The sequence below is a fragment of the Ahaetulla prasina genome, chromosome 12 (assembly GCF_028640845.1).
Source record: "Ahaetulla prasina isolate Xishuangbanna chromosome 12, ASM2864084v1, whole genome shotgun sequence".
Taxonomy (NCBI): Eukaryota; Metazoa; Chordata; class Lepidosauria; order Squamata; family Colubridae; genus Ahaetulla; species Ahaetulla prasina.
Window position 1 is genome coordinate 29,937,112 of NC_080550.1, and position 22,113 is coordinate 29,959,224.

Genomic DNA, 22,113 nt, shown 5'->3' on the forward strand with positions numbered 1-22,113 from the left:
GTAGAGAATTCACTGGAATCTGTTGCCCTTCTAGGATCTTCAGTTTGATCTCGGGGACCCTGTGCGATGGGAATTCATGCTTCCCAGCACCGACAAACCTTTCTTGTCCCTGCCAGAAATGGAGGAGGAGGAAGATCTGGGTGAAGATGACATGGAAGATTTGGTAAGGTCTGGGATGACCAAGTGTGACTCCCAATACTAACGGTTTGGCTGCTGAGTTTATGCTATCCAGCTTTCCAAATCACTTAATTAGAACAGAGCTGGACCCTATACAATTTGAGACAAGTGGCTGTCCAGTCGCTTCTTAAAAACCTCCAGTGATGAAACACCCACAATTTCTGAAGGCAAGCTGTTCCACTGGTTCCACTATCTGAATTGGTAGTCTCCTGCTTGAGCAATGCAGGGGTTGGACTAGAAGACCTCCAATGTCCCTTCCAGCTCTATTCTGATTGATTGATTGTATTTTGCACCGATATCTTCATCAATGTCAAAAGTCAAGGGCAAAATGCATGGGCCATTTCTCTTTCTTCTATCATGCCTTATTGCCGTAAAGGTAGCCCACCAATGATCAGTAGAAAGTGTCTAAAAATAAAGCAAGAATTTCTGCTCAGAAAGGTAATTCAGGCTGTCAAATGCAGAGCAGGAGTTAGATAACATGGACTTTGGTAGGTGAACATTCTCACAGTCTTGTTTCTTGCATCCTGGTAGATGAAGGAAGAAGAATCAAAGAGTTTTGACATGCCTGCATCTTGGGTGGAACAGATCCATGTATCTCCCAAAGGTATTCTTGTTTTTTTCCCATCTTGATCTGTCTTCAGCAGACAAGCTTGGCGAGGAAGTGACAGCAATATGATCTGACCATCTTAGAAGCATCAGTTTGTAACAAATTGCCTGTAATTGCAGCAAGCACATAACTACTACTACTACTCCCCCTCCTCCTCCTCCCCCTCCTCCTCCTCCTCCTCCTCCCCCCCCCTCCTCCTCCTCCTCCTCTCTAAAGTAGCTTCTCTGCAACTTAACAAGGACCTTAGAAAAGAAATCTGGGATGAAACTTAAAAGAAAGTCATCATGTTGAGTTCACCTGTTAGATTCCAATGGAAGGTGATCTTTGGCATTCATGGTTTCATGAAGGGAAGGATCAGGACTAGGGTTAGGATTAGGGCTGGGGTAGGTTCAATATTTGGGATGCAAAAGAGGGGTTGGATTATGGAAGAGCTAAGCATAGTTATAGTAAGGTAGAAAAGTTCAATATGGTTTCTCAGACCAACAAAATATGAAGTCCATGTGTCAACGTTCCAACTAATGCACCCACAGAACTCCAAGGCAGGTAGATTTCTCAAAGAACAATTTTATTGGATATATCGGATTGGCACAAGTGGTGAAAACTGACTCTGAAAGTTCCCATGGTTTTAACCAGGGGTGAAATGTAAAATTTGTTACTATCGGTTCTGTGGGTGTGGCTTGTTGGGGGGTGGTGGTAATGTGACTGACTTTTTTTTTAACTTTTACAAGCATTTTTTCTACAACCTCTTCAGCCAAAGAGGTTGTAGAAAAAATGCTTTTAAAGGGTTCTTATGATCCCAGCTGAGCCATGCAATCATCAGAGGCTTTTTTTTACTTTTAAAAGCATTTTTTCGGTTTTTAAAAAAAACTCTGATGATCGCACGGTTCAGCTGGGCATGGCCGGGGGGGTGGGCAAGGATTTTTGCCACCGGTTCTCCGAACCACCCACCACCATCACTACCGGATTGGGCAACCGGGAGCATTTCACCCCTGGTTTTCATCTAATTAAAAGAGAAAGTTTTTCCCCTTCCCCAAGTCATTAGTCACATGATCCAATCGAGGTGCTGATCAGTTGCTTGGTTACTTCGCTCCTTCTCTCCCAGCCACCTGTTGAAATGACCTTGGTCCCCACAGGAAAACTTTTTATTTTGACTACAAAACTCCAGCTAACTATTTCCCTCCCCCTCCCACCTATTGGCAACCCTGAAGCCTCAAAGATGGCCCCAGCCAGGTGTGCTTGAGAGTTGACACCATGCATGCAGTCAACCTGGTAAGTAGATACTCAGTCCGTCACTCTTTTGGGCTGTATAGATATCAATGTCTTCTCTGTTCTTATCTCTAGAATTTGAGGCTCGCTGTCCTAAAGGCAAGAAATTGATTCAATATAAGAATGCCAAGTTGGAAAAATGGGCCCCGTATCTTAATGTCAATGGCCTAGTCACCCGACTGACACTGTATGAAGATCCAGATTGTAAGTAGATTGAAAATTGAAGATCCTTTGGGAGAAGAGTTTGATGTAGTGTATGGGGATAATTCTCTGTTTGCCTTTTGTAATTTTTATTAAACGTTTTAAAAATAATAAAGGATAATACAAACCAAATTTAGAAGAAAAGGAGAAAAGGAAAAGAAAGAAAAAGAATAGAAAGTACAAAGAAAATGAAAAGAAAGAAAGAAAGAAAGAAAAAGAAAGAGAACGAGAGAAGGAAGGAAGGAAGGAAGGAAGGAAGGAAGGAAGGAAGGAAGGAAGGAAGGAAGGAGAATAAAGATGGGGTTCAGTTCCTACCAGGAATTAAATTGAGATGACTTTATAAGACTTGTAGACTTCAGCCCCCAGAATTCCCCAGTGGGCTGGGGAATTCTGGGAGTTGATGTCCACAGGTATTAAACTTGCCAGGGTTGGACATCCGTGGCATATGCAAAATCTGTCAGAATGATATGTATACTCCACTTTTCCTTAAACTTTCAGAGCAGAGAAATACAAAGTCATTCATGTGTTAATTCATACGTTTTTTATTTTATTTTATTTTATTCATTTTTCATTTTTCTATTATTAATCCTTATAATTTTTAATTGTTTCAGCAACTGATAGCTTTTCCTTTGTCAAAGACATGCAGCCACCAGTGTGTACACTGGGACCCCAGCCTGGCTGTCATTTAATTGGACTTCTGCTGATCTACATGACCACCAGGCTTATATATGGTTGTAGCAGCATAAGAAGCAAAGGGACCACATAGGAATAAATAATAGCAACCAACCAATATTCTCACTCAAGAGGAATTATTTCTTTCATTTCTGGAGGGCCTGATCCCTCTTGTGCCCACCACAAGCTGATTACAGATTAAGAGAGTTGGAAGGGACCTTGTAGGTCATTTAGTCCAACCCCCTGCCCAAGCAGACCCTACACCATTTTTGACAGATGGCAGTCCAGTCTCTTCCTGAAAGCTTCCAGTGATGAAGCTCCCACAACTTCTGAAGACAAGTTGTGTTCCATGGGTTGATTGTTCTCACTGTCAGAAAATTCCTGCTTATTTCCAAGTTGAATCTCTCCTTGATCAGTTTCCATCCATTATTCCTTGTCTGGCCTTCGGGTGCTTTGGAGAATAGCATGACTCCCTCCTCTCTATGGGAACCCTTCAAATATTGGAAGATTTCTATCATGTCTCTCCTGGTCCTTCTCTTCACTAGACTAGCCATGACCAGTTACTGCAACTGTTCATCATATGTTTTAGCCTACAGTCCCCTAATCATCCTGGTTGCTGTTCTCTGCACTTTTTCTAGAGTCTCAGCATCTTTTTTATAGTGTGGTGACCAAAACTGGATGCAGTACCCTAGGTGCGGTCTTACTAAGGCTTTATAAAGTGGTATTAGTACCTCCCTTGATCTTGAATGTATCCCTCTGTTAATGCAGTTTATGATTGCATTGGCTTTTTTGGCTGCCACCGCACACCGTTGGCTCATATTTAATTGGTTGTCTGAACAGTCTGAACAGACTTGTAAGTGGATCACAAGCTTCCTAACAAACAGGAAGCAGCAGGTGAAGCTAAGCAAGATCACATCAGATACCTGTACAATTAGCACAGGGCCCCCCAAGGCTGTGTGCTCTCCCCACTTCTCTTCTCTCTGTATACCAGTGACTGCATCTCCAACGATCCATCTGTTAAACTACTGAAGTTCGCAGATGACACAACAGTGATTGGTCTAATTCGAGACAATGATGAATCCGCATATAGATGAGAGGTCGAACGACTAGCCTCGTGGTGCGACCGAAACAATCTGAAACTGAACATACTCAAAACTGTAGAAATGGTGGTAGACTTTAGGAAAAACCCTTCCATACTTCCACCTCTCACAATACTTGACAACACAGTATGTCAGGCTGCCTCTGATTATATTTAGGAAAGAATACACCTTGACTTCATTTGAAAATAAAGAAAAGTACTTTTACTAAATACATCCGGACAACAGCAGTGTAAAGTTGGATCTGAGACAGAATATAGCTAACATCCCATATCCCCTCGTTAGTCCCTTCTTCCCACAAAAGGCCAGGCAGGCCTGGTCCAATGCCAGCTCCTTCTCGCCCCTCCATGGTAATCTTCTTCCGAAGGTCTCCGGCAGTTTATTATCTCAGGAATGCAAGGTTCATTGGAAAGCCCACGCATCTGGCGTTTATGCTGATTCAAACATTTGTTGCCCCCTCCCCTCCTTTTATGTCAGACGACACTCTTAAAGGGCCCTCTTCTGTTAATCTGAATAGGATAGTATACATCTTAGGTTCATGGCTATTTTACATTAACATACTGACACTGCAATCTAACTACTGAATACAAATTGCACACATATATCACAAATAGAGTGAAGCTTGGAGTGGAGGCTGACACAGTATCAACAGTAGAAACCTCCAAATTTCTAGGTTCTATCATATCGCAAGATCTAAAATGGACAGTTAACATCAAAAACATCATCAAAAAAGGACAACAAAGACTGTTCTTTCTGCGCTAACTCAGAAAGCTCAAACTGCCCAAGGAGCTGCTGATTCAGTTCTACAGAGGAATTATTGAGTCTGTCATCTGCACCTCTATAACTGTCTGGTTTGGTTCTGCAACCCAACAAGACAGAAACAGACTTCAGAGGATAATTAGAACTGCAGAAAAAATAATTGCTACCAACCTGCCTTCCATTGAGGACCTGTATACTGCACGAATCAAGAAGAAGGCTGTGAAAATATTTACAGATCCCTCACCTCCTGGACATACACTGTTTCAACTCCTACCCTCAAAACGATGCTATAGAGCACTGCACACCAGAACAACTAGACACAAGAACAGTTTTTTCCAAAAGGCCATCACTCTGCTAAACAAATAATTCCCTCAACAATGTCGAACTATTTACTAAATCTGCACTACTATTAATCTTCTCATCGTTCCCATCACCAATCTCTTTCTACTTATGACTGTATGACTGTAACTTTTTGTTGCTATCATTAAGGGTTAAATTGTACCCTATGACCATCGTTTGTGTTGTAAATGTTGTACCTTGATGAAGGTATTTTTTTTCTTTTTCTTTTATGTACACTGAGAGCATATGCACCAAAACAAATTCCTGGTGTGTCCAATCACACTTGGCCAATAAATTCTATTCTATTCTATTCTATTCTATTCTATTCTATTCTATTCTATTCTATTCTATTCTATTCTATTCTATTCTATTCTATGACTCCAAGATCCCTCTCACAGTTACTGCTATTAATCCTGGTTTCACCTAGTTTATTTTTCTCTTTCCTCCATCAGGTACCAAGGTGCTTGAAGTGAAAGAGTGGTTCAAGAACCGCGAAGACAAGTTGGACATTCGAGAATTGAATAAGCAAACCAACATCATAGCAGAGCAATTCCTACCTGGACATGCCCTGGGCCTGAAAGGTATCTGGTATAACAACGAAGGGCCTTGATTCTGGGCAAGGAAGGGAAGAAAGATCTTCTGCCTCTAACCTGGGCCTGCCTTCCTTCCTTCCTTCCTTCCTTCCTTCCTTCCTTCCTTCCTTCCTTCCTTCCTCCCTTCCTTCCTTCCTTCCTTCCTTCCTTCCTATTGAAGTGCTGCATCTCTATCAGGCTTTGCTGTGATAAAGCCAGATTTTCAAAGCCTACGGCTATAGGTAGGAAGACGGGGGCATCTCGGTGGTGGAGCCTTTGATGCCAAGTCCCTCTTCTGCCCCTATAAAAATCATCCCCCACCCCACCCACTTCAGTTAAATGCATGTAGAGTTATAGGGTTTGTTTTAAATGGGTAAAAAGATCTGTGCTCCTTGTTATAAAAATCCAAGTGGAAGCGAGGATCCCCACTGCTTGTGTGTCCAATCACACTTGGCCAATAAAGAATTCTATTCTATTCTATTCTATTCTAGTCTAGTCTAGTCTAGTCTAGTCTAGTCTAGTCTAGTCTAGTCTAGTCTAGTCTAGTCTAGTCTAGTCTATATTCTACTCCACACTCTACTCTACTCTACTCTACTCTACGTTACTCTACTCTACTCTATTCTTATTCTATTCCACACTCTACTCTACTCCTTCACTGCCTACTCCCTTCAGTGTTTTGTAAAAAGTCAGATTAAAAAGAAATACACAGGTAGTCTTTGACTTACAACAGTTTGTTTGGAACAATGTTGGAAGTTACAACAGTACCAAAGAAAGTAACTTATGACCATTTTCCACACTTACAACCTTTGCAGCATCCCCATGATCATGTGATCAAAATTCAGACACTTGGCAACGGACTCATACTTTTGACGGTTGCAATGTCCCGGGGTCATGGGATCTCATTTTGTGACTTTCTGACAAGCAAAGTCAAAGACAAGCAAAGGGGAAGCCAGATCTCCTTAACAACTCCAAGGGTTACCTTAGCCACTGTGGCAAGATAGGTGGTAAAATGGGGCAAAACTCACTTAACAACTGTCTTGCTTAGCAACAGAAATGTTGGGCTCAATTATGGATGTAAGTTGTGGACTATCTGTACTCCAAACAGTAACATGTACAATGTGCACACATTATGTACAGTGTGCAATGTGCCAATCCTTGAGCCACCAGAAGAACATCCTGGCAAGCATCGTTCTCTCTCTAGAAGTTCTACTGTATTAAGAGGAGGTATTCAGCTGGTTCGGACCAGTTCAGGTGAACCGGTAGCTCTGATGATCATTTGGCCCTGCCCACTCGGCCCTGCTCTATCCTATCCTTTATTTCCTGCTTTGTAGCTCATCTCAATTGCACGGTACAGTTGATTCCCCCCTACTGTTCTACTTACTGTTGTTGACTTGGAAGGTAAGCAGCTGAGCTTCCAAATGCTCCATTTTCAGCACTGTGTGCAAGCGCTCACCAAACCGGTTGTTAAAAAGGCAGCAATCCACCACTGACTGTATTATTTAGGCATTGCTAGTTTCGAGCAGGAAAAGAAAGGAAAAAGGATGGAGATCCATCTCACCAGCTCTTCTGTACACCCTCTGTCTGGAGATTCCATCCTGGATTTCTTTTTGCTTTCCCAGCACATATGTACAAGACCATGGAACCAGAGACGGAGCGCACGATGGAGTTCTACAATGAGACACGAGTGGACGGCCTTCAGAAACGGACTGAAACTTCCCAAGAGATGGCAGAATATTTTGAAGGCCGCTTAGATTTCCTCAGCTACCGTCACACTGAATTTGGCAAAAGAATCAAGAAACCTACCAAAAAGATGGCTACCACTGAAAGCAACGCCCGGCCAATTTTGGTAAGAACAGCTCATTGGCGGTATCAGCTCATTTGGTTGATGTCCCGTAGTCTTTCAGAGACAAGACTTGGAAAGTGGGAAGCCCCCAATAGGAACCTTTTGAGAAGGGGTCTTTTGAGGAGGGGTGTTGTCATAGATGTCCAGTTCCATCCAAGTGGATTGCTGCATATATGCAAGTTTCTTCTAAGCCAGGGGTGTCAAACTCAAGGCCCGTGGGCCGGATCTGGCCTGCGAGGTGCTTAATTGTGGCCTCTGGGGTGCATGCTTACTCCCTTTTTGGCACTCGGTGCTGAAAAGGTTTGCCATCACTGGTCTAGTCAATCTTCTTTCCTTTCATATGCAGAAGGCATTTCTGACCCCTTGCAAGTGCTCCTTTCCTTCTATTTATTCTCCGTAGCAGCTGAGGGTAGGACAAGTTGGGAGCTCATCAAAGAGATATCCAACCTAGAAATAAGAACAAATTCCCTAGCAGTGAGAACTATTGCAGCGTGGCCTGCTGGAATTGTGGATGCTGGAGGTCTTCAAGAAAAGATTGGGCAAACATTTGTCCAAGATGGTATGAGGACTCCTGCCTTGGGCAGGGGGTTGGACTAGATTAGAAGACCTCCAAGGTCCCTTCCAGCACTATGATTCAATGACTTTATGATTGCACAGAAATTAATCACTGACAAAACAAAGATCTGCCTGCAATTTGGCAGTTCAGTTCTCTCTGGCTCAAGGTTGATTCAGCCTTCCATCCTTCCAAGGTGGGTAAAATGAGGACCCAGATTGTTGGGGGCTTTAGGCTGACTCTGTAAAATGCTTAGAGAGGGCTATAAAGGACCATGAAGTGGTATGTAAGTCTAAGCGCTATTGCCCATCCATCTATCCATCCATGATGTGCAATGATTAGAATGCAGCATTGCAGGCTGATTCTGCCCACTGCCAGGAGGTTGATTCTGAGCAGCTCAAGGTTGACTCAGCCTTCCATCCTTCCAAGGTGGGTAAAATGAGGACCCAGATTGTTGGGGGTGAAATGCCGACTCTGTAAAGTGCTTAGAGAAGGCTGTAAAAGAACTGTGAAGCGGTATATAAGTCTAAGTGCTATTGCTATTGCTATCTCCTATTTTCATGAAGACTCATATACTGACAATAAAGTTGAATTATTGATGTGCCCAAATACCAGCATAGCTATCTAACTCTCTACAACCCAACCAACGCATTGTAATTATTGGTGGCTTAATACTACCTTATCCTCTTCCATTTGCATACTTTCCAGAAAATCACCGAGAGGTTCCACAGGAACCCAAGCAAACCAGCAGACGAAGACGTGGCCGAACGCATTTTTTTGATCTCAGAAGATAAGATTCTCCTTACCTACCATTGCAAGGAGAATTACATCACCCCTTCCAAGAGGGAGTTCAATAAGCATACCGAGGTGGACAGCAAGGGAAATAAGATTATCATGAGCCGAGATATGTGCATCAGTTATCAGGTGAATGAAGCAGAGGTGGTATTCAGCAGGTTCTGACCAGTTCTGGTGAACCGGTAGCAAAAAAATTGAGTTCAGAGAACCAGTAAATATCACCTCTGACTGGGCCCACCCCCACCTATTCTCTGCTTTCTGAGTCCCAGCTGATTGGGAGGAAATTGGGATTTTACAGTATCCTTCCCCTGCCACGCCCAAGCCACGGCCACAGAACCAGTAGTAAAAAATGTTGAATTCCATCACTGGAATGAAGCATATGATATGCGCAGCTCATGGTGAATGGAAGCTGGCATGATGGGCAGGATTTAAATGAATAATGTAAATACAGGTAGTCCCGACGTATGACCACAATTGACCCCAAAATTTATATTGTTAAGTGAGACATTTGTTAAGTGAATTTAATCAATCACCTGTTTTGAGGTTCTGGAGCAGATAAGTATAGATAGACCACAATTTACAATTCATAAAACGTTTCTTCCCTTGAGTACTGCCAAGCTAGATGTTTCCTGTTTAAGGAAACAGAGTAAAGCAGATGTTGGGCTTTGTGTATCTAGTGGTTAACCACTCAGTTTTGCCATGGCTGAGGAAGTATAGAAAGGACAAGCAAAACCTGGGTTTTCCCCTGTACAGTACCTCGTACTTGGCATTCCAGGTAGACCTCGACTTACAACAGTTCACTTAGTGATTGTTCAAAGTTACAACGGCACTGAAAAAAGTAACTTATGACTATTCTTCACACTTACAACCATTACAGCATCTCCATGGTGACGAATGGTTACAGGAGCTGGGGATGGCTAGTCTGGTGAAGAGAAGGGCCAGGGGAGACACAATAGCAATCTTCCAATATTTGAGGGGCTGCCACAGAGAGGAGGGGGTCAGGTTATTTTCCAATGCACCTGAAGGCCAGACAAGGAATCATGGATGGAAACTGATCAAGGAGAGATTCAACCTAGAAATAAGGAGAAATTTTCTGACAGTGAGAACAATCAACCAGTGGAACAGAAGCTGCCTTCAGAAGTTGTGGGAGCTGGAGGCTTTCAAGAAGAGACTGGACTGCCATCTGTTAGAAATGGTGTAAGGTTTGCTTGGGTGGGGGTTGGACTAAATCAGAGGTCCCCAACCTTGGCAACATTAAGACTCATGGACTTCAACTCCCAGAATTCCTCAGCCAGCCAGCATGGTATCCAACCTGCAGTATGACCTACAAGGTCCTTTCCAACTCTGTTGTTCTGTTATAGTCACATGATCAAAATTCAGATGCTTGGCAACTGACTCATATTTACGATGGTTGCAATGTCCCGGGGTCATGTGATCCCCTTTTGCAACCTTCTGACAAGCAAGGTCAATGAGGAAGCCAGATTCACTTAACAATCGTGTTCCTAATTTAACAACTGGGGTAATTCACTTAACAACTGTGGCCAGAAAGGGTCATAAAATGGGGCAAAATTCACTTAACAAATGTTTCGCTTAGCAACAACAAACTGAGGCTCAATCGTGCTTGTATGTTGAGGATTATCTGTAATTGGCTGCAGGAGGTGTTATGAGTACTAAAAAGAATGAGTTCCAAACAAACCATGTGACTTACCACATGACCCGTTATTTCGACCGGGAAGAACTTTTTATCTGACCCTTTTCCTATGTCAGTGACCTTCTTAGCATGGCCAACTTCCTGTCTATTCTCTTCAGCCATCCCTCTCTTCCTATCGCAGCGCGTCATTTACTAAACAAACGCTGAGTACTGGGACAATATTTTCACATCAAAATCTGCTGAGTACCAAATTTGACGAGTTTTGAAGCAGTGAAGCACCGAAGCAACACTGTACTGTTTTTTGAAATACCACCTTGGCATTTGACTGAGAAAGGATTAGTTAAAAATTATCCCCAAATAAAATAATCCTGAGGAAAATAATTTTTGCTAAGAGCAAAGTAGATTGTCAAAAGGGAACCTGTTAGCCATGTGCAAACATGATGATTCAACCTAGTTACTGTAATACATTCATGTAGTCCTCAACTTATAACTGGCCATTTAATGCTGTCCAAAGTTCTGATGCATTTCAAAAAAGATACTTACAACCTGTCCTCAGGATTATGACTGCCGCCACCACTATTAGTCACGCGTGGTCACGCAATCGCATTTCAGGCACTTTCAACCCAACTTGCAACTTACGACCAGTTGCATTGTCCCACGGTCACATGACTGCAGTTGGTAACATTTTCTGCTGCTTTGCAATAGAAAAAGTGCCCATTGGATCCAAGGCTTTGAAATTTTATCACCTGCCTCAAAAGAATTGGCTTTATTTGCAGTGGCCTGTAAGTCCCGTAAAATAAGATATGAATAACCACCATGAATGTAGAATAGAAGAGCCGTGGTGGCACAATGGTCAGAATGCAGTACTGCAGGCTACTTCTGCTGACTGCCAGCTGCTGGCAGTTCAGCAGTTCGATTCTGACCGGTTCAAGGTTGACTCAGCCTTCCATCCTTCCGAGGTTGGTAAAATGAGGACCCAGATTGTTGGGGGCAAGAGGCTGACTCTGTGAACCGCTTAGAGAGGGCTGTAACACTGTGATGCAATATGTAAGGGCTATTGCTATTCTTTAACAAACGAAGCGGTATATAAGTCTAAGGGCTATTTCTATAGAAGGGCCATTGTGGTGTAATCTTAAGGCATCAAGTTAAAATCCTGCAGACCGTGAATTCTAGACCTAACTGAATGGAAGAAGAAAAAATAGAATATACATTTTATGATCAAATGGAATATAAAGGTGGGGATCATTTCTGGAAATTTTTTGTTTTTTAAAAATCCCAGGCACTCAGATAGGAGAAAACAGCCCAGTGATCTCAGGAGCACTGAGATTGTTCTCCCCACCAGCAAATGGCTGACTCGTTTCTGAATCTGCTTTGAATCTACTTTGCTCAACCTAAGTTCATTCATAAATCTACTTTTGGGTCCATTTGTTCTCAGGCGGGGCCTGTGGAAAGAGAAAAGAAATTGTTCCATCTCTATGAAATGCTGATGCAGCTCATTGAAGATGAAAAACGTTCCCGGCATCTAGTGTGGGAATCTGAGATAGAGGTATTGGTGGGGGAGAAATTTTGTATTGGTGGTAGGTGGGTAGTGGTGGTGTACAGAGCCCTGCCTTCTGGTAAGCTTCTCTGGTTGAATGTAACCTCACCCATTTTCCTTGGCTACCCTGTGTTTGCATGCATAAATAGAGATGTAATTATCCCTTGATATTAGTTCCTGTTTCCCCAAGAAGGAGTCTGTAATCCTGAATTTCTTTTGATCATTCATTCTTTCCAATCACATGCCTTCCCCATCCCACCTCCCTTTAACCTCTAATCTCAAATGTCTCTGCAGATTCTCAGTCATGCAGGTCAGGGTTGTCCCAAAGATGCTTTTTCAGGAGGCAACTGGACTTTCTGTTTTTTTCTTTTGAAGATGTTTTGCTTCTCTCATCCAAGAAGCTTCTACAGCTCTGACTAGATGGTGGGGAATGGAAGGATTTACCATATTTTTCGGAGTATAAGACACACCTTTTTCCCCAAAAAAGAAGGTAACAATCTGGGTGTGTCTTATACTCCAAATGTAGCCCTGCCCAGCTTCTCAAACTGAGGTTTCAGAGGCTGAAAAAAGCATCAGAAATGGAGCTTCAGAAAAAAAGCCCCAAACAGAGCTTCACGGAGCTTAGAAAAAAAGCCCCAAATGGAGCTCCAAGAAGCTTAGGAAAAATGCCCCAAATGGAGCTCTAAGGAGCTTAGAAAAAAAGCTCCAAACATAGCTTCAGAAAAAAAGCCCCAAATGGAGCTTCAAGGAACTTAGAAAAAAAGCCCCAAACAGAGCTTCAGAAGCTTTTTTTCTGAAGTTCTGTTTTGGAGGCTTTCAGAGGCAGAAAAGTTTTTTCTGAAACAAGAGTTTCAGAGGCGGGGGGGGGGGGGAGCCAAAAAAAGCAAGGCACAGAGCTCACAACCAAGGAACCTGTTGCTAAAATTCACCTCTGGGAACAGCTGATTGGGGGTATTTTGGGAGGCCAATCCACCTGCCAATCAGCTTTTTTCTTATTTCCCTCCGCAAAAACTAAGGTGCGTCTTATACTCCGAAAAATATGATATATTCTTTGCAGACAGCTGGTTATTTGCATCCTTTTAGAGGGTCATTGAGGCCACTTGGAGGTTTATCCGCGTCCTCAGGGTCACCTGAATATTGCAAATGGTTCCTATAATCTGCAGTTTTTTTCTTTGGAAATCTGTTCATACTCCCACACCATTCAAAGGGTGTTCATCCCAAATTGTATAGCTAAAAGTTTGTAGAGATTCTCAGTCATCCAGGTCATAGTTGTCCCAAAGGTGCTTTTTTCAGGAGGAAACTGGACTTTCTGTTTTTTCCTTGAAGACATTTTGCTTCTCATCCCAGAAGCTTCTTCAGCTCTGACTGGATGGTGGCGAACAGAAGGATTGATACTCCTTGCAGACAGCTGGTCATTTGCATCCTTTTAGAGAGTCCTTGAGGCCACTTGGAGGTTTATCTTTGTCCTCAGGCTCACCTGAGAGGTGCAAACGGGTGTGGAGCCTCTAATATGTAATATTTTAGCACAGGGCTCTACAAACATGGCAACTTTACGTCCACAAGTCTTAAATATCTATGCTGGCTAAAGAATTCTGGGAGCTGAAGTCCACAAGTCTTAAAGTTGCCAATTTTGGAGACCCCTGTTTAGCATAATACATTTGTGCAGTTCCAAATCCCATTTTCTGAAAGAGTGAAATAAAAGAGAATATTTGTAGCTCAGGGTTGAACTGTGGGGTCCTTGGTGCTCTCTGAGCTTGGTGTTTTCTTACAGATGTTTCATTACCAAACGAGGTAAACTGCTTTGATAATGAAACGTCCACAAGGTAACCACCAAGCTCAGAGAGCACCAGGGACCCCAGGGGTACATAAAACAAGAAAAGTAGATTAAACTTTCCTAACCATTTGCATTCCATATATGTAAATGTTAGGAATTATTTTCAATCATCATAATGTGTGCTTTCTAATACTCTCTGCTAGAGAGAAATTCCCTGAGGATGGGCTCAGCATGTGTCTGAAAGCTCGAAAGACTAAACCTCGGGTCCCGGTGACTGTTCCAGATTGGATCCTGCATTATGCCTTTGTTCATTGAAAAGAGATAGTCTGGGTTCTAGTATAGTGTTTATCAAAATCACAAGATGCCTGGGTGGAGATTTTTACAGGGGATCCTTATCCTTACAGCAGTTTCTTTAAGAACTGAGTGGGATGGATGACGATGAGGAAGCAAAGGGGGGAATGGCAGGGAGATTGGAAGCAGAGGTGTCCAACCAGAACAAACCAGCCGACCATGCACAAGCCGTGAGAAGGGAATGAGAAAGTACCAAAAGGTGCCAAACCTTGGAGCTGTTTGCAGAACATCAGAAAGGAACAGAATTGGACATTGATAGCTTGTTCAGACAGAGGAAGCCAAGCAAGAAGGGAAAACTGTAGGCTTTGTGCAAGAATATTCAGATCCAGCTTTACTTTTGCTCTAACCACTTGAACTTAGTAAAAGTTAACTTTTTACTTCAATCAGAGTTGAGGGTGTCTCTTTCCTAAGTCCCTAGCCTGGCCATCTTGACAAACTGGTTTTCCTGCACCTGCAGAAGTTGAATGAAATGGTCTGTGGGGTGCTTTCCATGGTCAAGCATCTATCTCTGATATCTCCATCCCACCAAAGGTCCTGGACCTTCTGAGGATTCGAGGAGAGGAAGAAACTGCTAGCAAGTTGAGTGTCTCTATTTATGATACCGAAAGGAACGAGAAGAGTAAAGAACATCGTGAAACTATAGTAAGCTGGAGGTTCTTTTGCATCAAACCTACACAGTATTTATTATCCTTGGAAATTATCAAAACTATAGACGGAATTGGGGATTGAAATATGGGAATTCTTGGCATGTTAATTGTCACCCCAAGGTTCTTGAGAAGGTCAGGAGAACTATGGCATAAGGACAGGCAATATTTGTGTGTCCAAGAACAATAAATACCTCCCAAAGTTGTAGGTGTAGCACAAAATCGCAATGATAACCCAGGAGGAATTGGAGTGAAAAACCTGAATTTCCCATTTTTTCTAGTGATTTTAAGAGGAAAATGAGAAGAAAGTCATTTGGAAGGCAAACCTGCTTCCCTCATTAACCCACCAGAATTATTTTTACCCCCAGCCCCTTGCGTGCTAAATGTGCACTGCGTGTGCAGTGCGCACCAAATGCATGCTGCGTGCGCACAGATGTGCAATGCATACCAAAAGGAGGCTTGGAAAGGTAAGTAGAACACGGGGAATCAGCTGTGCAGCTGTGTTTAGCTTGGCTAGAAAGCAGGAAATCCTGCTTTTTAGCAAAGCTAAATCGTGCACCACAGCTGATCCCCTCTCGCTTCTACTTACTTTCCCAAGCCTCCTTCTGGCATGCATTGTACATGTGCGCATGCAGCATGCATTTAGCATGCATGCACGGCCAGCGAACCGGTTCGGATTTCACCACTAGTATAAAGTCTCTTGCCTTGGGCAGAAGGCTGGACTAGAACAGTGGTTCTCAACGTTTTCTTTGCCATGGATTCCCTTTGAATACCTTTTGTGGCCATGGACTATGGCCACAGACTCCCAGATTTTAAATCAAAACATTTCTTCAAGCCTTCGTGTACCCCCTGTGATAACATCATCCTCCCCCCCCCCCGCATAGGGGTTCGTGGACCATAGGTTAAGAACCATTGGACTAGAAGACCTCCAAGTTGCCTTCCAGCCTAAGGATTCTATGATCAATGATTCTATAAGAAGGAAGAGAAGGTGTACCATAATCACCCTTGCCAGATTCTGTGATTATAGCCAGTCTCAATAAAAGAAATTTTAGCCTTTCTGTGGAATTGATTGGTCCACTCAGTGGGCTGCCATCAAGCTCCTCATCAATCTTATCAGTCTGTCCCTTTCTCTCCAGGAGCGCTTACAGCAAGAGGAGCGCCAGCGCCAAGTGGAGCAGGAGCTGGACTACCTGGCGCCTTTCCTGATTCAGGTGGGAGGCATTGAGAAGATGACCAAGTGGCTCGCTTTGCGCCTGAAAGAAGACTGCCTGAATGATTTTAAGCATCGTCTTGTGGACAAAGCCAATCTCATCCAAGCACGATTTGAGAAGGTACCTAGGTGGTTTTGGTTGGGTTTTTTTGAACAAGTTTTTATTGATTTTTTAATTTCCCCCCCTACACACATATATGGTTTATGAACAGAGTATTGGCCATATCATGTCTTATACAATTCAATATATTCAAATATGTTTTACTTAGTTACAATTTTTGCCAAAATATTCTTTTTTCATAATTTTTATTCATATCCTAATATTTCCTTGCTCAGTTCACTAAGTCACATCTTTCGCCCTCAAATTCTAATTTCTCCATTTTTATTGGTATGCATTCTCTTTCATTCTTTTTTTTAACTGTTTCAATTTTTATCCTAATATATTCAAATATATTCGGGGTTGCCTTTCTTCCATTTCATCTTTTCCTTTTCACAGCAATCTTTTCATTTCTCTTCCTCCCTCCTTTCATCCTACCTACTTTCTTCTTTCCTCTCCTACTCTTTCTCTACTTCCCCTTCCTTTCTCCCCGTTCTACCTACTTCCTCCCTATCTAACCTTCTCTCCTACTCTTATTTCCCCTACCTTTCCTCCTCTCCTCTCCTCTTCCCTTTCTTCTTTCTTTCTCCCTCCTTCTACCTTTCCATCTCTCTCCTTCTTATTTCTCTCCATTGCTGTATTTGTTTTCATTTCAATATTTCTGGTGTCCAGGCAACCCCAATTTTCTCATTTATTAAGTATATTTCTCAGACCTCCCCTCATATATTTTAGTTATTAACATTGTCTTCATCTTATTCCATTTGTATCTTACAATCAATTATTACAACTTTCCACCACTTATTTTCTTAGAGTTTTTTATTCTCAAATCAATAGTTATTATTCTCTTCCAATATTATACATCATTTACTAAGATTTTAATTTTGTTTCCTTTTACATCTCAATAACAATCATTTTCGTTTATAAACCGTACTATCTTTCACATTCCATCTGCTGGATGATGATGATGATGATGATGAAGATTTTAAAACAATGTATTTCTTCTTTTTTACCTTCTGTACAATTTTATATCTTAACTTCAATTAATTTTTTCCATTCTTTTATATATTTAAAATTTATTACCTTACCATCAACTATAATTCTCACTCATTCCATGCATTCTCAGACACAAAAAGAAAAAGAAAACATATAACCCATTATATGTTCCACATTTCATTTACTTCTCCATTTTACATTAAACCATATATTCCTTCTTTTCTATTCCCTTCATTCTCTTAATTTCAATCCTTTTTAACTCCCCTTTTACAATAATCTATATATTTCTTTTAATTTCCATCATTCCTAAAAGTTTCTACCACTATTTTAATTTCTTTTCTACTATTCATTTTTCTCCTCCTTTTAACCATTTTCTTTCAGTCTCTCCACAACCCCCTCTTAATATTTTTCTTCTTTTCTCCCATTCTTTTATCTTCTTCTTTCTCTCTTTCTTATATCTTCTTTTCCACCTCCTTTCTTTAGCTTTTACTCTTTTAATTTTCCCCCTCAATTTTTCTCCATTTCCTCCTCTTCTCTTTATTCTGTCACTGCTAATCCCAGTGTAATCATCTATTTTTTCACTCTTTTGGTTTTCCCCTTCAGTCTTTTCTTTTTTTCTTTTTCCCCTTTCTTTTTCAAGGTATCCTTTCCCCTCTCCATTTCTATTCTTTCCGTATCAATCCCAATATGATCATCTATATTTTTATCCTCACTCATTTCTTTTTCAGCATTGTATTTTTGTTGCTCTTGTTTTCTCATAATTTCTTCATAATTTCTTTTTTTATTTTTAATCCACAGCTTGTTTATTCCCTTTAAAGGGTTCTAACACCATTTGAAGCATCTCTCATAATTCCTCCCATTTCTCCATATTTTCAATATAGGGAGAAAAACTTTTTAAATTTATTTATTTTAACATGTATAGTCCACATTCAAGTCCAAAATATTGTCTCTTCCCCCCCCCTCCTTTTTTCTAGTTCCAAATGCAAGCCAGTTCAAATGTTTGTTTTTCTTTTCTTTTCTTTTTTTCTGGGTCGTCCTAATTCCAATCTTAGTCAATCTTTTGAAGCTATGCCACAGCTGTTTAAACAAGTACTCCTTCGGTGTTTCTTTTTCTCTTAACAGTCTAAACAGTATAATGTTGTCTTTTTCCCTCTCCAGCGGTGTGCCTTTCCAATCCACAACTGCTAGCAACAAAATATCACTTGTTAATCCACAAAGCCGATTCCTTTGTCTTCCTCAATTTAATCCTTTTGTTAGCAAAAGATGCTTTTTCTCAATTTCTTTCTCCTTTTAATATTTATTTTTTCTTCCAAAACCAATTTAAGTCCAGATGGAACCTTAGTTCTTTTAGGGCTTTTGTCTTAAAAATCCTCTTTGCTGTTTGTTTCCTCTCACTTTAAATTTCCGTGTGCCAATTAGCCGTTAATTCAAGTTGGAAAAATCCCTTGAGTTTAAAAAAAAATAATTTCTTCTTATCTGCGAGTTGACCAATCGCTCGTCCGGTAACAATACTCTGCTCTAATCTTCACTCCTGCTCAATCTTCTTGTGTGGTCGTCCCAACATTGGCAGCTTCTAACGGCTGCCTTTCTCATCGCCGGGTCGAAGGCTGAGTGCAGCGAATTTGCAACTTCCCTGTTCGCGCTGGCCCTCCAGGACAGCTATGGCCCATTAAGGACCCCCAAATTGACAGGAATTTCGGTGCTCTTCCCAGAGTTCCCGGGGTTCGCATCATCTCATCGCGATGCTGGTCACGCCTCTCCCCTAGAAGGTACCTAGGTGGTTGTTGGACCTCTGACTTTCCATGGCCCAAACCAAGAGCTGGCTTGTCCTAGATAGGTCTTTCTACTTCTATGGACCCAACTGCTCTCCAGGGGTTCTTATTTATTTATTTATTTATTTATTTATTTATTTATTTATTTATTTATTTATTCATACTTTTATACCACCCTATCTCCCTAGGGACTCACAGCCATATAAAAACAACATAAATATACAAAGTAAAACATTAATCTAAAAAACCTATTAAATAGGCCAAATATTTAAAATAGACATATAAATAATAAAACCCAATTTAAAACCAAATCTAAAATTTAAACAATTAAAATTTAAAAATCTAGTCCAGTCCTGCGCAGATAAATAGATGTGTCTTAAGCTCGCGGCGGAAGGTCCGAAGGTCAGGAAGTTGGCGAAGTCCTGGGGGAAGCTCGTTCCAGAGGGTGGGAGCCCCCACAGAAAAGGCCCTTCCCCTGGGCGTCGCCAGTCGGCACTGCCTAGCTGACGGCACCCTGAGGAGTCCCTCCCTGTGAGAGCGCACGGGCGCTCTTGTTGATGTCTCTGTAAAGCACTGGCTCTGTAAAGCAATGGCTCACTGGAACCATTAAGACTAGAGTTAGAAGTCTCCCCTGATTTTCTCTGTAGAAGGGGAAGGATGGGCTATGGGAGTATGGCCAAGGCAAGGGGATCCCCAAAACTTCATGCTGCCATTCAGGTTCCATAAGTCTGGTTCCATTTCTTTATCTCCTCAACTGCTATCATACTGATTCCAAACAAGGATGTCTGCAGGAAATGGTCAAAAATGTCAAGATAGTGGTAGTGACAATGAGAAGTGCATCTCTACTTTTGTGTTTGTGTTTGTGTGTGTGTGTGTGTGTGTGTGTGTGTGTGTGTGTGTGTCCAAACTCTCCAGATATTTTGATTCAGGCTATTCTGAATGCTCATCAGTTTTATCTAGAAAGCTGATGATTGAGATTGTGATTCTATGGGACACTATTAAACTTTCTTCTTAGATTAAATCCTTCTTACTGACATGAATTAGGCCCAAGCTTATGCATCTGGTTCTTCCTTCTTGATGGCCACTAGATTGTCCTGACCCTTGTTCCTCTTTTTCCTGGCCTCCTCTGTTGGCATTTTCAGATTCAAACTCTGTCCAGTCTGAGCTACCCAGTTAGATTTCAGCTTCAGGTATTTTGAGACCACAACTCTTCTTTCCCAGCTGAGTTCTGACATATCCCTGAATCACTGGCCAACCTACCAGATGGCTCACATGCAAGTTTATTGAAGCCTGACGCTCCACAAGCAATTCTATCAACAGACACATCGACCTACAACCAGCCTATGAACCCCTCAGAATTCAAATCAACTGCACAAACAACTAGTGATGGTACTGACCCTCAACCAACTCACACAATAGATAGATAGACAGAATTCTTTATTGGCAAAGTTGATTGGACACACAAGGAATTTGTCTTTGGTGCATATGCTCTCAGTGTACATAAAAAGACAAGATACATTCATCAAGAATCATAAGGTACAACACTTAATGATAGTCATAGAATACAAATAAGCAATCAAATCATACTAGGAAACAATCAAGATAAATCGTAAGGATACCAGCAACAAAGTTACAGTCATAACTGGGAGGAGATAAGAATGATGAGAAGATTAATAGTAGTGCAGACTTAGTAAATAGTTTGACAGTGTTGAGGGAATTATTTGTTTAGCAGAGTGATGACATTTAGGGAAAAACTGTCCTTGTTTCTTGTTGTTATGGTGTGCAGTGCTCTATAGTGTCGTTTTGAGGGTAGGAGTTGAAACGGTTTATGTCCAGGATGTGAGGGGTCTGTAAATATTTTCACAGCTCTCTTTTTAACTTGTGCAGTATACAGGTCCTCAGTGGAAGGCAGGTTGGTAGCCATTGTTTTTTCTGCAGTTCTAATGATCCTCTGAAGTCTCTGTCTGTCTTGTTAGATTGCAGAACCAAACCAGACAGTTATAGAGGTGCAGATGACAGACTCAATCATTCCACTGTAAAACTGTAGAACTATAGAACAATCTTCTCCAAATAAGCACCTTCCAGTGACCCTCGCCTGACATGACCTCCCCATCATAAAACCCACCACAAAACCCTCACCTGATGTGACCCACAGCTGATCCATCAGAAGATCCTCACCTGACATGACCCTCCCATCACAAAATCTACTGACCACATGATGCCCTTATAAGCAGAACACCACTGACATTTCCTAAATTCCACTGAAGATGTTACCTAGCCAGAAACCAATACACAAGCTCGGAGGAGAAACCTCCACTCTCACACACACGGTGTTCACTCATGTATTATTAGCCCAGGCCACAGTGGGGCTGGCCTGTTCTATATTGGCCTACTGTGGAACCCAGTCATTGTCTGCATACTATCTGAATCCGAGCAGTCCATTAAACTGCAATATGGTTTATTTGCAAGGCTTTGCCTGTTGCATGCTCACATCTTTTGTCTTTTGTTCATGGAGAAGATTTACCTGCAGTGTGAATCCAGCCATTCTCTCACACTTTCCATAGGAAACTCAAGAACTGCAGAAGAAGCAGCAGTGGTACCAGCAGAACCAACTCAACATGACCTTGGAGGATGAAGATGCCTACCTGAACTACTGCTCAGAGGCCATGTTTCGCATCCGCATTTTGGAGCTCCGACTCAGCAGGTATTGTGTGAATGGAACTTAAGCCGAGACAACGTAGGGACATAAGTAAAATTCTGGGTCCTTGAAACATGCAGTCCCTCTCTACCCTATTAAATTCAAATTGTTGAACTTTTTTAGAGAGGCGAGACTAGACCAGACCAGACTAGCTAAAGTAGACTAAACTTAAGTAGTTTAAACCAGGGGTGAAATCTAAAATTTTTTGCTACCTACTCTGTGGGTGTGGCTTGGTGGGTGGGTGTGTCCTGTGACTGAGTGGGTGTGGCCAACTCAATGTCACTCACAGCCATGCCCACTCAGTCACAACCCCCCCACCAAGCCACGCCCACAGAACCCAGTAGGGAAAAAAAATTAATTTCTATTCTGCCTTTTCCCTTTCCCTCGCCACCTGTTCTCCCTTCACCTAGGCCCCGGAGCCGCCACCTGCCTCAACGGGGTCAGGGAATGCACCATTCCCTGAGGCCCCGGAGTCGCTCCCTGCTTGCCGCTTCCTCAACCGCGT

General features: G+C 42.0%; 1 protein-coding gene across 2 annotated transcripts in view; it reads left to right on the forward strand.

Moving 5' to 3' along the window:
* Positions 1-22,113, forward strand: part of DRC7 (dynein regulatory complex subunit 7) — a 59,692-nt gene that overhangs the window by 34,977 nt on the left and 2,602 nt on the right. The window contains exons 8-17 of one of the 2 annotated variants that reach the window (XM_058155509.1): positions 35-163; positions 709-781; positions 2,126-2,254; positions 5,571-5,699; positions 7,310-7,536; positions 8,795-9,010; positions 11,968-12,078; positions 14,726-14,836; positions 15,975-16,169; positions 21,475-21,614. In XM_058155509.1, coding sequence (XP_058011492.1) covers positions 35-163; positions 709-781; positions 2,126-2,254; positions 5,571-5,699; positions 7,310-7,536; positions 8,795-9,010; positions 11,968-12,078; positions 14,726-14,836; positions 15,975-16,169; positions 21,475-21,614 — 1,460 coding nt within the window. The remainder of the gene's footprint in view (positions 1-34; positions 164-708; positions 782-2,125; positions 2,255-5,570; positions 5,700-7,309; positions 7,537-8,794; positions 9,011-11,967; positions 12,079-14,725; positions 14,837-15,974; positions 16,170-21,474; positions 21,615-22,113) is intronic. The other variant, XM_058155510.1, reaches the window with a different exon arrangement.